Consider the following 17405-nt stretch of genomic DNA (forward strand, 5'->3'; position numbering starts at 1 on the left):
AAAAAAAGTCATTTCCCTTACCCGCCTCTAATGGGCTAAGATGGCTCAGGCTATCAAATATTCATCATTAGCAACCAGAATTGCAAACAGAAGGGATGGTCACACTTGGGTGTCTTTAATTCTGGACCCAATTTCTAAGGTAACCAAGATTTTCCCCAACTTCCTATCCTCCTTTTCTAGGCTTCCTCAAACAGCTCCAAAAAAGGAGACATAATAAGGGTCAGGGGTGGGAAGGAGCTGTTCTTGTCTGTCATCCTTTTCTCTTAAGGCCTTGTTATGGCTTAGATGTGAGATGTCCCTCGAAAGAAATAAGGTTTATAGGACAGATGATTAGGAAAGCCTTAACCCAATCACTGAATTAATACCCTGATGGTATTAACTGAGTGGTAACTGAAGACAATGGGAAGGGCGTGGCTGGAGGAGGTGGGCATTGGGGACGTGGCTTTGGGGTATATATTTTGTATCTGCGGCTTCCATCACATTCTTCTGCCATGATGTTCAGCCTCACTTTGAGCCCTGAGGAATGGAGCCTGCTGTCCATGGACTGAGACCTCTGAAAATGTGAGCTTCCAAATAAACTCTTCCTCCTTTACAATTGTTCTGGTCAGGTCTTATAGTCAAAGCAACAACAAAAAACAGCTGACTGAAACAGGTCTGCTTGGGTTTATGAAACATCCAAATTCTGATGATGCTCATTCTTCCTTTTTGACCTTCAAACTCAAAATCAACACGACTTGAGAGTAGCCATGAAAAAAGCCAGGCTCCAGTTTGTGCTGAACAGTTGTTGAGCAGTTCTCAAAGAACTAATTAGCCTTTTGTACTTGCCTCCATGAGATGGGGGATCAGGACAGAGTCCATCTCACGGGCACCAAGGGAGGGCTTCATGATTAGGCTCAGTCAAGTATTATAACTGAGTATAATACGTGTACAGCTCTAAATCCTAGAATCCCTTTGCTGCCAAGCCCATGAAGTTAATCTCAAAGCACAGCAATGACCAGCCACTGACCAAAAACTTCTGCCAAATAAAAAAGGGACAGAGATTATCTCACCCAAATATCATCAGTACCAAGGACTCATGTTTGGACAACAGCACATCTGTCAACTGCTGGCTCACAAAATGTCCCCAGCAACTCTCCAAACCTGTTATATGGCTTCTTTCTTTGCAGAAGATTTCAAACCTCAGGGAAGTGGGTTCCCTATAAGGAAATTCCCCTCAGGAGGAATTCATTACCTGAGACTGCAGAGTCAAGTTACAAGGACACATGCATATTGTGAATCAATTACCTTTGAATGTCCTCAGAGCTTCTTTATCCTTCTCTAAACCTAATCCAGACAGAGTGGCCCTTTGGGAAATGGGCTAGCAACCACAGGAGTGTAGAGGTCAGATGCAGGCCCCATAAATCCTTCAGAAAGATTAGGCTTCAAAGCTTGAGGCCACGCCAAGGATCTGTGAGCTCACACTTGCTCATATGTGGCCTCAGCACTCCAAGCAGCAGAGGACAGTTTGCAACCTTCAACATCACTCCTCCTGTTCTGAGCTTTATCAAATGTCCACTTGTTTTTAAGTGCACGTTAGCAATTTCTTGTTGATATGAGTCTATGAAAGAAACAGGCCAGGCTGAGGCTGCCTCTGTATTTCATCACTTCGGCCATACCCCTGCAAAAAGGAAACAGCTCAGGATTCTATGGTCTTCACCATGCTGAACCATTCCCATTAAATTCTTTATATTCACTACAATAGAAGCATAAATAAACATTCATGCCTCTCTTTAAAATGTAAGGTCCTTGCTTAGCGTCTGGGCAGCCATCTTAAGTGACAGCCGCCATTTTCCCACCCAAGGACCTTTCCGGGAAAGGCTCACCACTCCCTCAGAACCAACCCCACCCTTAATCCTGCCCACATTAGGACCCACCCGGCTCTGATCCCTAAGCCTGGCCCATAAAAGCCCCCAAATGCAAGCCTGTCCTGCTTCTCTCCATCTATGGAGAGATGGTCTCTGACAAATAAACTCTCTTGTGTATCTCTGGCTGATCTCCGTCTTTCATTTCTCGCTCACCTGTTTCCTGGTTCCTTACTTTCCTTTCATAAAGACTAACTGGGAAAGCACTTTTGAGATTTTTAAAAGCAAAGATGGATAATCCATTGAGAGAGAAAAACTGAGAGTTCAAAATTACTGTAATGGTTTCTGAGGAAAATGGCCTCTTTGGAGAAAATGTAATCAAATACAGGAAAAGACAAATTATTACACATAACAATTAAAAATAGGGTGACTTTATTTCCACTTTTTTACAGTCCCCCTAGTATTGCATGTGATAAGAATTCTCATCTCTAAAAACACAAAAATATTTCAAGAAAGCATGTTATAAGATAGTACATATAAGCAATAGTTTGGCAGAATTTTATCAACTCTAATAGTTCATACTCCCCAAAAAAACCCAAAATTTTAAAATTCAAAAATAACCATTAGCTTTATTTAACATATGTTACACTTTAACATTTAAAATATCATGCTCTAGTTAAATATATCACCAACAACACTGTATACAAATAAAATATTACACAAAATATATTTAAGAAAATGTTTTGGTCTTTGATCTGAACAATAAATAAAAACACAGGCACTTCTACACTGAGACAGGGAAGCGATCACTACTCAGAATAATAATTTTGCATAAGCAACATGTGAAAATATGGCAAGAATAGAATCCTGGAGTTTTAAATTGACAGACCAGGTAAGAAAAAGCCTACAATTTCAAACCTTTCACTTCCAAGTTCAAAAGTCACTATGCTTTCCTGATCCATAGTGAAAATTCATAAACCCATATGGTTGTCACTGGCAATCCAATTTCCAGTTGGCAATTATGGAATCATAATCATTATTTTCAACAATACTAAAATCAGATCATTATTATGATACCACCTAGCAAACCAAATACAAGAGAAATTAAACTCACTCTCTCCTCATTATGACCATGAGACCACAAGAAGATAAACTGGATGTGTCACACATGATTCTAATTTTGCAAAATTAGCTGATTAAATTAACACAAGGAAATACTGTTAGGGTGGCAGGAAATTTTGACTGAAGTCCATTTTGTAGATAATTTAAAAAATTCACCCAAATTTCATGAAAATAAATATAATTCCATTTCACAAAACCACTGAGTCATGAATAACAAAGTCGTGGTAGCCATTAGGTTCCTAAACACCCGAATTACAGATAAATCCATCATGATAATGGAAGTAGGAATAATATATAACAGAACAAAATAAAAATAACTTAAATGATCACATTCTAGGAACTTAAGATTTCCAGCAGGAAAGTTCAGAACCAATCATCCTGCCATATTCTCCATTAAAATCATCATCATCTGCTTTCCCTAGTCACAAAAGTACCAAACTAAAGCGTTTGGAGGGCCTCACATGGATACTACCTTTAAAGGTAATTCTGATGGTTTAACACAGAAATTACCCTAATACGAGAAAACAACATGGGAACTAGGGAAGATATGTTTTTCTATGTAAAATTTAGCCTGTATATTTTAGCATTTTAAATGAGCACTTTGCAACCGAGACCAAATATCAATCATCTCTTGAGGTTTTCTACTATGTACTAACATCAGATCTACATAAGAACAGATGTTATTCTTGTTTTTCTCCTCAATATCAAATGTCCTGAAGCCTTTGTGTTTCTCTGGAACAAGGCCAAGTTTCTGAAGGCACATTCCAGTATAAACGTCATCAATGGGATAGAGATGGACCTGGTCAGTTATGTTGTACAGCCTCAGGGCCAGGTGGCCAGAATAGAGGAATCCCCCTCCCCCTGCATAAGGAGGGTAGACCCCAGAGAAAACCACCTCTGGGATGTAGTACTTCAGTTTCTTGTTTCGATGAGGACCAGCATTATGGATCACATCACCTATAAACAAATCTTTGGCTTTGTGCTTGGGAAAGCTATTCAAGTAATTCAGGATGTGATGAGTGTTCACAAAAACATCGTCATCACCCTTGAAGACAAACTCAGTGTCTGGGCAGGAAGTGCTAACCCACCTGAGAAATAGCACTTCCTTTAGAGACAGGTTGAAGAAAGTGTCTCTATAGTTCCACATAAGAATGTCTTGGTGCTTCTCACTCTCAAATTTCAGCATGTCAGAAAGGTCAGGGTGGTTGTCCTCTGGGGGAGTCTGGCCCAACAAGAAGACTCGCACCACTGTCTGGTTTCCGTGGTTGATTTCTTTGCCCCAGGACTCTCGAATTGCTTGCCTTCTGGCGAAATGTGGAGTGAGGGATTTAATTGCCAGCAATAAGAAGGGCTTCTTTGCACATTTATTCGGTTCATCTATAACCAGTGAATAATTTCGACATCTCAAATACAGGAGAAAGTCTTTAAATCTGTCCGGCAAATTATTAAAATCTGTCACAACTGACATGACCCTCAGGTCAGGTTCACAATAATTCAGATGACTTATATTTGATGACCCATTTACATCCCCTGTCTGGTTGGCCAACATGCTCAAAATAGGATTGTATCGCTTGTTCAGCTTTTCTTGTTCTCTGTTCCAGTACGCCTGGGGAGGTACGGTAGATATCTTCCAGAACTTTTCTTTGGGTATTATTACTTCTCCCTTTCCATTTTTTTCTTGGCTGCTGCTTTTGGAGACTTCCACAATCAAATAAATGAAGGCATTTGCCATCATCAGGATACCCAACAACTTTATTCTTCGACGTCCAACACTCATTTCTCATACCTGGAATAAAGAGCAGGGAAGTATTACATTAATTGGATAATTATGAGTTTTCAGTTTCATGTACATTTTAATTCATCTTACTTGCATTTTTGGCTCCCCAGGAAGAGTGGTTGAGCACAAGAACTCTAGACTTGCCAACTCTGGCTCAAATCATGGCCCTTCCTCTCTAGCTTTGTGACCTTAAGCAAATGGTATAATTGTGTCTCAGTTTCTCCATTTGTGCTGTGGGGACTTTAGAGGGTTGTGAGGAATATATGGTTTTGTATACAAAACTTTTAAAATTATGCCTGGCCCATAGCTGGCCCTATGAAAGTGATCATATCAACATCACTGTTGTTTTAGACACCCAGAAAGCAGAGAAAAGGATTATTAGATAATCACCTGGGTGTTCAACATCTTTGCTTATGAGGTTACACACAAATCAAGAGCAAAATGATCTGCCTATAATTCATAACAAATATATTTTATATTGTGCTACAATTCGCATGCACACACAAACATTATTATTTTAAAGAACCCAGGGGTGCTGTATCAATGAGCTACATCCCCAGCCCTTTTAATTTATTTATTTATTTTAAATTTTGAGACAGGCTGTTGACAGGCTTGCTAAGCTGAAAGGGCTGGCTTCAAACTTGTGATCCTTCTGCTGAAGCTTCCTGAATTGCTTGGATTATAGGTGCTACTGTGCCCAGCCATATTTTTTGTGTTGCACTATGTACAACACATCATCCACTCTAAATTTAAATTTTAACAAAGTGCTGGTCCCTCAATTGCTTCCATTTTATGTCCGCCATTTTATAGACAAGGACACTGAGGCAGAGATATTAAGATGCCTATAGAGCTAGGAAGTAGAAAAGATACTAACCACACTGTGTATTCTGAGTAATAAAATGGGGGGAAAAAAAAGGGGGTCTCAACAACTTTATCCCAATAACCAAAAACTGAGAACAATCCAAATATCAACAAGAAGGGGTTACAAATCCTGGTATATTCATGCAACGGAATATCCGTTAGCATTAAAAAGGGAACAATTGTTACCAGCAACATTACATTATGAATGAAAGACCCTGAATTTCAATTATTTCCATTACCTTCATGAACAGGCAAAACCAATCTAGGCCCTAGAAATCCAAACATGAAGGAGGTGGGGGCTTGGGGAGGGGAGGAGAAACATCCTGGGATCCAAATAAGTACTGTGTACATGCTACTCTGGGTGAGGGCTTCAAGGATGAGTACATCTGTCAAAGCTGAAGATCTCAATTGTATATGGCAAAAAAGCAAATGCAAATGACATTTTAGTGAAACATCAAAGGATTTCAGGCTGTGGGGTAACACAGGAAAAACAAAGGGTAAGGAAAAGTTTTCTGGGGGCAACTCCAAGCTTCTAATACTACTGCAACAGATGACCTGCACAAGAACAACTATTTAGACAAGCTTGACATTAAAAGAAAACCCAAAAAATGTGGAATGGCAAAACACTATAATGACTATTAGGCTTTTCTTACCAGGTCAATTCTACAACTGGGAACTTATCCTTAAGCACTGTCACTATTGTTCCCATTTTATAACCGAGGAAACAAATTTAGAGGAGCTAGGGCTAGGCTGGAATCTCAGCCAATGTCATCAGATTTTAATGGTAGCCACTCTTCTCTAAAAACATATAAAACAAACTGGTCTGACTATTTTAATCAAGAGCAGTATTTACTTTTTAAAAATAGAAGTGGATTTTTAAGTTCACTGGGTTCTAACAAATAATCTCAAGGGGAAAGAACATTTGTTATGATGAGAATGCTGTGAAACTAAGACATGCTGAACAGCCCAGATCAGATCCACAGGAATTCACAGCTATTTTGTTTCTCCCAAGATCTATTTAGTAGATCTTAATCAAGTAGACTGTATTAATACTGCTAAAAAGCTTCAGCTGTTGACACGTTCAACCTGCAGTCAGGCCCTCCACAAACACAGGTCAAAGATAGTAAAAGAAAAAAAAAAATCCTGCACCTGAACTGAACACGTACGGAATTTTCCCTTTTGTTATTCCTCCCTAAACATGACCGTACATGGCTATTTAAGTAAAATTTAGACAGTATTAGGTGTTTTAAATAATCCACACATGATTTAAAGTCTATAGGAGGATGCGCTAGTATACTAATATCATAGACTAGAGCATTCATGAATTCTGGTATCCACAGCGATTCTAGAACCAAATCAATGGATACCAAGAGATGACTCTAAGTAAAAGGGTTTGGTAAGAGATGGAAGCTATGCTGCCCAGGTGGGGCCCAAACTCCTGGGCTCAAGCAATCCTCCCATCTCAGCCTCCCAAGTAGCTGGTGCCACAGGTAGGCACCACTAGAACCAGGCCCTACCTCACACCTCCAACTCCCCAAAGCCTTTGCACATCTAAAAAACATGAAGAGAAAGTGGCATAGGTTCCTCAGCTTACCAAAGCAAGCAGCCTCTCATCACCACCACATGTCCCCTCACACTCCAGTCACTACCCACTTCTACCCCTCCAGAATCCCCCCACTGAGCCAGCAAATAAAAAGGGGGAAAGCTTTGGCTTCCTTCCAAATAAAGAGATCACAATACATTTCTTACTACTTAAATACAGTTCAAAGCACAGCCTGAATAATATCAAACTGTCCTTACCTAAATCACAAGACCACACCCTCAGATTGGCTGTTTTTAAATGAGTTTTTGAGCAGGTCTCTGGAACTCCCCGTAGGTCGAGTCTGGTCTATCTCAAGCACTCTCAACCCCTATGCTATGAAAGTATGAGGGCACAAATGGACACAATGCATTTACGTGGTATCTGATGCAAATCAAGAACTAGTCATCTATTTTAGCAAACCACAGATACATTGAAGGGGTTTTATTTGTTTTTAATTTCCATAATTGAGACAAAATTCTTTTCAAAAATAAATGATTTAGGCTGGGGATGTGGCTCAAGCAGTAGCGCGCTTGACTGGCATGCACGGGGCGCTGGGTTCGATCCTCAGCACCACATAAAAATAAAATAAAGATGTTGTGTCCACCAAAAACTAAAAAAACAAATAAATATTTAAAAAATTCTCTCTCTCTCTAAAAAAAATAAAATAAAATAAATGATTCTCGGGCTGAGGTTGTAGATCAGAGGTGGAGAACTTGCCTTGTACGTGTGAGGCACTAGGTTTGATCCTCAGCACTACATAAAAATAAATAAATAAAATAAAGGAGTTGTGTCCATCTACCACTAAAAAAAACTATATAAATAAAATAGGGGCTGGAGTTGTGGCTTAGCAGTAAAGTGCTTCTTTCCCACATATGAGGCACTGGGTTCGATCCTCAGTACCACATATAAATAAAAATAAAAGCCCATCAACAACTAAAAAAATTAAAAATAAATAAATAAAGGTGCTATGGCCATCTACAACTAATATATATACATAATATATATAAATAAATATATAAAATATATAATAAATAAATGATATAAAATAAACGGTTCTTTCCAAATTGGGACAGTTCTCCAAATGCAAAGGCAGCCCTTGACTGTAGGCTATGAGAAAAGCAACAGGGAAAAGGATGAGGAAAATGGGGAGAACTACAAGGAAATATATCTGGAAAGGTACTGATGGTGGTTGGGATGGGAGGGAGACAACCAAAACCCAACATCCATTATGAATGACTGAATACCAGGCATAAGTTTTCAACTCAGTAAAGGAATTGAGACAATTCCCAAAATTTCCAAAGTAAAAGACAACAGCTTATAGTTTATAGAAGAAGAAATGGAGGTAACAATACTTTACATAGCAGGCTGTGAGCTTCCAGAGCCAACTCTTCTAGGAAAAGATGCGGGTGAAGAGCATGGAAAAATGACAGCGATAAGTTAATAAGTTATTCATCCAGGTTGTGAGGGAAGCCATGGATGCCTGGAATGCAGCCATAACTATGTGACATTTCCATCACGAAAGCTCCAACTCTTCTTTTCAGAATATTTTGAGGAATACATTAGGCTTAGTGACCCTGGCCAAAATTTCCAACTTCATCTGCTAAAATTCAGGCTTTTATTTCCTCAGTCAAGACTTGGTCGAGATAAAGAGTCCTCATGTCACCTCAACTTAAGACAAGTCTTAACGGCTGGCTCTATAAGGAAAACCATCCTCACCCTGTACTTGCTCAAGATCTCCAGCTGGCTGAGCATCTTCTTGCCCATTTGGACCCCCTCCAGGAACTGACAGGATGCCACTTTTACCAGTAAAGAAAATGAAGGCTCAGGGGAGGGGGCAGAAAGTGATTTGCCTGAATGTGACACAGGAGCTAAGTGGCAAGGATGAAGTGTGGCCTCCTTCTCGCTTCCAATGCAGGCTGGCTGCATATCTTCCTTTTTCTACAAGGCACAAACACATTCTGTTAACCTAACCTGGGTCCATAGTCTCAGGGATGGCTCAAGACTGAAAACACCCAAAGCACAGGGTCATGTACATCTGATCATAGCCAAGAATCTTCAAAGAAAGGGAAATAGGAGCACCTACCAGATCCGGCCCCTTCAAACAATAGGCAGGCCTTTCTTTGAACAGCCTACATTCCCAAAGGCTCAATTTGGGGCAACTTTCCCCATTACTTGCCAAAAGGTATTTTTTTTTTTGCCAACCTACTGAGAAGGAAGGGTAGAAAAACCAAGATTATCAATTGCATACTTCCTTAAGGTTATATGTCATCTTTCACTTGTGACCTGGGCACAGATTCTTACATAAGACCTCTGCTTTTGGACTCTTATAAAAAAACTCAAGGGGAGACAATAAAGCAATGACTCCCATCAAAACATCTGTGGGAAAAAGCTAAGTATCTTAACTAAATATTCCCACTGCAGACATAAAGCCCAATTCTGTATCCTTTTTTGAACAGGAAGTTACATTGCTCAAAAAGAATTTGAGGAAGGATTACTTATCCCAAAACTAGGGAAAATGGCATTAAACCTTCACTGTGAAATACAGAATTTTTATAATAACAGAAACAGGAGAAATTCCCATACGCAAAAAAAAAAAAAAAAGACCTTAGCTCGTCTCCAACAGAGGAAAAGCAGTTTTCAAACTTCTAAAATTGTTGATTTTGTTGAATGAAAAACAACTTCTTTATTTTGCAACTCAAATATTTAGAAAGGAATGTGAAAACAGGGAAAATGTGAGCTGAAAATGGATTACAAAACAGAATGGATGTTATGCTTCAAATAATGTGAACATCCAGATAAAATACCACACACGACAGAACTAGTTTGTTCAGGGAACTAGGACGAGAGGCTGTTTCAACATCACCTTTCCTCTGAGCAGCCCCTGTTGCACCCGGAGACTGCCCAGGGAAGGAAGCATAGCACACATGCCCCACCTCCGCAGCCCCTCTCCAGCCTGTCCCTGGCTGCACAGTGCCTCACCAACGTGACCCCTGCCATGGTTAGAGAGGCTGTCAGTACGCTGCCCCAAATCACCTGCACCCCTTGCCTGTGCCAAACCATCTATCAAGAATGACTCCTAGACAGAAGATAACGTGTGAACACAAGTGCTTTATTTTAATAAATATGGACCAGGCACCAGCAATCCTACTCCTCTAAATGCCTCTCTACACACCTTGCAGATGGGGAAGAGACTGAGGCACAAGGGAATGACGGAATTTGCCCAAAGTCACACAGCTGGTAATGTAAAACCAGGATTCAAACACAGGCAAAATGATCCCAGAGTCTGAGTTTTAGACCATGATGCAAGTGAATCCTGATGTACAGGCTTACGATGAAAGGAACTGAAGGGATGCTAGCTTTATTTTCAGTAGTTAATCTTCTTAGAATAATTATTTTAAAAGCTTTATATTTATACATTTTAACCCACTCAACTACCATTAGATAAAAATCAGATATGGGAGGCAGGGATGTCCTAAGTAACCCTTAGGGAATTACTACTCAGGCAAAAGGCAATCACCTCTCCTTCCATAAAGGAGGAAACTAGGACTCTTGGGTTCCTCGCCAGGAAGCAAGGAAGGGAGGATCCGAGACGGGGCAGTCTGCTCCAGACCGCTACATATTGCACTGGAACATGGGGAAAGATCACCAAACTGTGAGAACAGAAGGTGACACCCGCAGCCTTCTCCATGACCTTGGGGAAACCAATTTCTCAAGACCTTAGTTTCTTGACTAAGGAGCTGTTTTTATTTTTTTCCTCCCATACAAAACCATGGTTGTCGAAAACATCAAGTTTTCTAGTTTCCTGTTGTTTTATCAACTGGCAGCTGTGCTCCTCCTCCCCCCCAGTCACAGGAGGTGACCAATGCTACCAGCTACCATTTTTCAGTTGACTTAACTCCAGCTGAGAGCACATGCTTTCAGCTGCTCAGAGGTGATTTTCTTTAGAACCCCAAAATATTGAAACAATTCCCATGTTTCATGCACAGATACTAGACTGGAAACCTGTGAACCAGATGATCCTAAGAGGTTTCTTACAGCTCTGAAAGCTCTATGAACTCTGAAGCACAGTCTTGGCCAAAAGATGTGAATGTGATCAAGGTGGCCACCCACAGTCCATTCTCACAGACCCCTGAGGCAGGGACTAGCCTCCCCTAACAATGGGCTCAGGCAAGTACAGAGCCAAGCCAGACCTAAAGTCCATGCCAAGATGCCCTGTACTATCCCCAGCACCAAGGTGGGGTGGTGACCTTAAATATCCCCAAAAGCCTATGTATTAAAGGCTGGGTCACCTTTAGCAAACTACTGGGAAGAGGGGAACCTTTAAGAGGTGGGGCTTAATGGAAGGAAGTTACATCATTGGGATATGCTCTTGGAGGAGACATTAGGACTCAGATCCTGTTCCACCCTTGCCACCTCACTCCCCTCCATCCCAGCTTCCTGGCTACAATGAGGTAAGCAATTTTCTCTGCTACTTGCTCCCAATATGATGAACTCTATCACCACAGGCCCAAAAGCAGCAAGGCCAAGTGACTTTAGACTGAAATCTCTTAACATCATAAGCAAATAAACCTTTCCTTCTTTAAGCTGATTTATCTCAGGTGTTTTGTCACAGTGCTATAAATCCAATTAACACACAGGTTAAGGATTAAAAAAAAAAATAGGGCAGAAACTTCCTGTAATCATGAAATAAAATGACTGGACACTCCTACCCAATCAGGCTGAGACAAGGAGGCTGGAAACCCAAACTTGTGACTCAACCCCAGGAGAGTCTGATTCAGCAGCCTCTATGTCTAGGGGGTCCTGCTTCATGCTCACTCTTCTGCTCAAACCCAATCCCTAAATTCCCAAAGAGAGAGAAGCAGTCGAGGCCCGCTGCCACACGATGAGGGCAGAGAACCAGTATATCCTTGTGCCTGCCCCTGCTCTGAGGGCCTGGCAAGAGTGGCTTCCCTAAATCTTTACCTCCCAGGCTGCTCCATCTGTTGCCTGCTCTTTGCCAATCCCTTCCAGGTTCTGTTCGGATAAACAGAGACAGTTTGCAGCTAAGTGGTTCTGGGGGAGAGAACAGCACTCATGGCAGATGGTGGGGTGATGAGGATGTGAGTGCAGAGGCTCAGTGGTACCAGAAGGGCTGGGCCATACCTAAAGCTTCTGTGGAGCAAGAGGACTAGCCTGGGTTCCTGCCAGTCCTGGGGCAGGAAGCTCGAGGACTCCCCCACTCCTCACTGAGAGGCTGGCACTAGGCTGTCTGACTCTTTCTGGTCTGTAAATTATAGAACAACTATAGGCTAAATTTGAGGAATTTGGTTCCTAGTCATTAGTTTTACCCTTCATGTCAAAAATTAAAAGGGAAAAGTACTTCTAATGGACCTATTCACCTACACATCCCCACAGGCAACACTACAGATCAAAGTGTCTGGCAGGCTGTGTTCAGGTCCTCATTGATTACAACTCCCACAAAGTCTAGCACGGCTGATTTGCTCAAATGTTATTTATCGTTTAAAATGAAATTAATCACAAGGTGGAGGTGGAGGTAGATCTCAATGGTGGAGCACTTGCCTAGCTCGCACCAGGTCCTAGGTTCAATCCCCGGTACTGAAGAAACAAACATAAATAAATAAATCAATAAAATCACTAAATTCATTTTTCAAATAAATAGGTATAGAAATTTCAGAAAAGAGGAAGGTAAAGAAATGATGACAGGGAGGTCATCTTGCCCTGCCTTTAATAAAACTAAAAGGGTTTTAGGTCCTCAGTGGAAAGATTATGTAATTTAAAAACAAGGCTAGCAGATGTTTGAGGATGGAGATGTCCCAGATCCAACTTCAGTCTGGAAAACCAGTCTGGCATCTGCTGCAGATCAACCAGTTAAATTTTCTGATTATGCTACCTACTGGCTATGTGACCTGAGGCAAGTTACTTCACCTCTCCGACCCTCAGTTTGCTCATTTGTGAAATGGGGATGATATAACCTACCATACCAGCTTGTCGTCCATCATGCCACAGGCACTCAATAGTTGTTTCCCAGGAGTTCTGCTTTCTCCACCAAACAATAAATGGCAGCATATTTCTCAAGTTTTGTCCTTCACTGCCTCTTTAATAAAGTTTTCTTTCTAGAAACTCATCCACCCACTGCCATAAATATCACCTCCAAAAGAACTCATAGTTGCCCATCTAACTCCAGATCTTAGCTTCTGAATTCCTTGTGGAGACCCTCTTTCAGAGTCCCCTGTTTTCAATGGGTCAAGTTCCTGGGCATCTGGATGAAAACCCCAGCATTTTTTTTTTGTTTTGTTTTGTTTTGTTTTTGGTGGTGGTGCTGGGAATTGAACCCAGGGCCTTGTGCATGTGAGGCAAGCACTCTACTAACTGAGCTATATCCCCCGACTCCTGCTCTTCACATTCAACAAGGATCAGGCCTGTGTTCCCACCTCCACAATATCACTTGCACCTCCTCCTCACCTCTCCTTTATTCAGTTCAGGTTCTGCCACCACCCAAAAGCTAAAGCCTCACTGTCCACTCTGCCCCATTCCCTGCACACACCCTCCCTGCTCAAGCTGCCCTCCCAGTGTGGTCAGCTACCACCACATGCTACTGCTCCCTTGCAGCCTAACTCGACCTACAACACCTGCTACGACACCTCCCTTCACTCCCAAGGATTGGGCTCTGGGTCCTATCACTGCTTCTCCTCCAAGAGATCACCTGTCCAAGGAGGTGCCCAGCCTAACCACCCGCCTCCCAGGGTCAGGATATCCTCCCCAGGTCAGGTTGGCCCACACCCAGGCAGCTGCCATGATCTAGTTCTTCACCCTGTACCACCATGACACCCAGCACATGGCACTCAACCTCTGCTGAACAGATATGCCAGTCATCTGGTCAAGGTCACTGAACACTGTGAGTACTGAGTAGAAACAATTAATTAAAGTACACATCCTTTTTCCAAAAAGATGGTGTGGAAAATCACTCAGACATGGGCTGCTGAAGTACATATAATATATTTAAATGATATACCACCTCACTTGATTTAAGTACTAAAGGACAATAAAAATTTTTTGAAGAATACTCTTAGAAGATGTAAGAGTTTCAGAAGCAGTGAGTCCATGTTGGACCTAAGGGATAAATTGGGGTACAAAGTACAGCCACAGTCACCCCCGTTTACCCCAGTTAGGCCCACATCCACCAAAAGCAACATGACACCAGTGCTCTCTGCCTGAACATCCCCAAGCACAGGAACAGAGGTGTGTGGGAGTCAGCAGTACTTCCCAGGTGAGGACACTCTCCTCCCTCCACAGTAGACCAGAGCCACTCCCCACCACATTCCAAAACCAGAGGCCTCCACCTCCCTTCCTGCCCAAGGCTAGACCTCTAGTAATTGTCACCTCCAAGGCTATGACAGGAGAGGGATATGGAGAACCAAGGGCATGACTTGCCTAAGGCAGAACAGTAACTCTAGAGAAGAAATGCTACAATGCAGGCAGTCCCTCCCTGGCCAGCCGGAAGGCCTTGATAAGAATCCAAAGGGGCATTGTTTCCCCTCTGACTCTAGGACCTTAGTATCAGCATGTATAGCTTGGCAGGTTCTCAGAAAACCCTCTAGAGACTTCTTTCTGATCCAGCCTCTGCTTGTTCAGTTGCACTGCACAGGGCGCTTTACAGCAACTCCAACTAGGAGACAGCAATTTAAGCAAGGGAAGTTTCATACAAAGAACATGATAATTGAGTAACTGTGAACATGAAGTAAGAATCTAAAGGATGATCTGGGACAGATGAAAAGTGCCCCAAAAGGACAAATTTGAAAGGGGGGGGGGGTTGAAGGTACAGATACAGCCCACAGTCACCAGGAAAAGCAGAGGGACTACCACCTGGGGTGTGGGCAAGCAAGGCTGTGGGGTGGCAGAGCAGGTGTGTGGGAGCAGAGTACACACAGGCAACCTTGGGAGCTGCTGGAACTGGGAACTGAGGAGGTTCCCTCTGCAGGAGCTTGGCACACCAGCATACAGCAGGGCAGAGCAGCTCAGGGAATGCTCAGGAGAACAAGTAGATGGCCAGCACACAGGGGGCACCATGGGTGCTCATACATGGTGGCTGAGGACAGGGTGCAGGGAGCGGTGATCGGGGTTAGGCCCAGGCTGCTCCATCTCAGGTTCCAGTCTAACCACTGCTGCCAGAGAGACAAAGCAGAGCAGCACCATACTGGTGAAAGCTGTGCCCGGGAGGCACCAAGGTATGCAGGGACAGCAACAGGCTCTCTGGGAAGCCAGACTCACACCCTCACCACAGACACACAGACACTGGGCTCAGGAAGGACAAGTTCCTTCCTCCTATGAGGAAGAACCCTCCATTTATAGAAGGGCCCATATCCATTTTCAGAGAACAGGCAACAACAGGTGACTTTGGAGCAGAGAGGTAATAACTGAAAAACTGGCACAAGTTGTAGATATCTGTATCATCAATCAAAAGTCACCTCTAACCATAAACATTTTAAGTCTGAAGTTAAAGGGGAAAGCGTATAAAACATGCTTCCTGTACAAGAATGGGAAGAAGAGCAATAAATACACTACAGTCCTTTAGCTGACACCAGGAAACAAGGCAGGACTTGAATGGGGCTTGCAACAGGACAGATTCCAGAAATGCAGGGAATGATAGGGTTTTAGGATAGAAAGAGAGATATACTGATACTGAGTCTTAAAGGGGTTGAGCCATTGAGATGCAGAAAGCACAGTTGTAAATCTTGAGCAAGAGGCCCTTGGCTAATGCTCTTGTCAAATGAGGAGGGGGTGGGGACTGGCATAAAGTTGTGTGGCTCTACATCCAGTCTGGCCCCTGATACAGTCCTTCTATAAATATTGGACACCCCCAGCCCAAGGTATGGCTTCTCACACTTGATGTAGACTGCCTACACTCTCTCTTGAGTGTATCTACTCTCTATGGGAACTTCTGTCATGGGGGGAGATGAAGAACTCCAAACTGGATGTCCACAATGATTACAAACATAGTGGGCTTTCAGATTCTCTGAGACTTCATTTCCAGAAGCAGATTCAGAGCACAGGTCAGGCTAGCCTCCTGTCATCAGATCCCCACATCACTGCCCACAGCACACAGGAATGTTTGGTCTGCCTGAGCAACTGCTAATCCATGAGCCTGAGTTTTCCTGGTTTTCCCTATAACAAAAAGAAGTGACAAACTCACTCCCATGTATGTCTTCTTTCGTCATGTGAATTCTGCCTTTGGAAAAATTACAAAGGGAGCACAACCTGTTGAAGTCACGTAACATCTAATCAAGCAATTCCTTGCACCTTCACCCTTACTCCCCCACAATAAAAAAAGCCAGACTGGGGCTGGGGCTGGGCCTCAGTGGTAGCACACTTGCCTGGCATGTGTGAGGCACTGGGATTCTCAGCACCGCATGTAAACAGATAGATAGACACATACATAGATGTGGGGAGCTGCTCTGAATGATTCGCATCTTCTGTCTTGGAGTGGAGAGGCTTGTGACTTGGACATTGCCCCGGTCCCCTTGGGCTGAATTATACTCACATTTCCCTTGTAATTCCGCCCCTTCTTACCTTTTTTGGATGGAACTTTCTAAGAAAGGGTCCTCCCAATAAAAGCCTACTTTAGAACCGTGCTCCTCTCTCTCCCACTTGGGGAGCTTGAGGCCAAGTGGAGGAGCTGTCCTGAAGCTTGTTTAAAGGTCAAGTATGTGTCTGTGTTTTATCTGATGTTCCTGGAAATTCACAGGGACGACCTTAAGTTCAGCTACTCCCATGGGCCAGGAATGGCAGATAGATAGACAGACAGACAGATATAGATAGATAGACAGACAGACAGATAGGGTCTATCAACAACTAAAAAAAAAAAAAAAAAGCCAGACAGATTTACCTTCTCATTGTACCCGCAAGAGCATGGAGTCATTAACACTGATAGTGGACATTGTCTTTAAATCTTTACTGCATTAAAAATGAAAATTTAAAAAAAAAACCCACCTCCCTGTTTTAATGCACACCATCTTTCCACAGACTTCCTTCCAGATTTTCCTACTCCACGTTCCCTTTGCCCATTTTTCTAGTTCCCATCTAGAGATGTTCCCATCTTATTTCATCTTCACAATGAGCTTAAAAAAAAAAAAATAGGTGAAGCTGTTAATTTGAGGTCACAGAGCTAATCTGGGTGGAGCCAGAGTTTGGGCTTTGGACCCTGAGGAGTCCACCCTGAGTCTAC

The 17405-nt window shown here is 42.6% G+C and overlaps 1 protein-coding gene across 1 annotated transcript in view; it reads right to left on the reverse strand.

Annotated features, from left to right (window-relative positions):
* Window positions 1-2256: 2256 nt before the first annotated feature.
* B3gnt2 (UDP-GlcNAc:betaGal beta-1,3-N-acetylglucosaminyltransferase 2) overlaps window positions 2257-17405 on the reverse strand; it is a 29028-nt gene continuing 13879 nt past the window's right edge. Inside the window, exon 2 of the mRNA XM_015479625.2 lies at window positions 2257-4749. Within this exon, the coding sequence (XP_015335111.1) occupies window positions 3544-4740 (1197 nt within the window). The 5' untranslated portion in view covers window positions 4741-4749 and the 3' untranslated portion in view covers window positions 2257-3543. The remainder of the gene's footprint in view (window positions 4750-17405) is intronic.

This window comes from Marmota marmota, unplaced genomic scaffold (genome assembly GCF_001458135.2).
Source record: "Marmota marmota marmota unplaced genomic scaffold, marMar, whole genome shotgun sequence".
Lineage (NCBI taxonomy): Eukaryota > Metazoa > Chordata > Mammalia > Rodentia > Sciuridae > Marmota > Marmota marmota.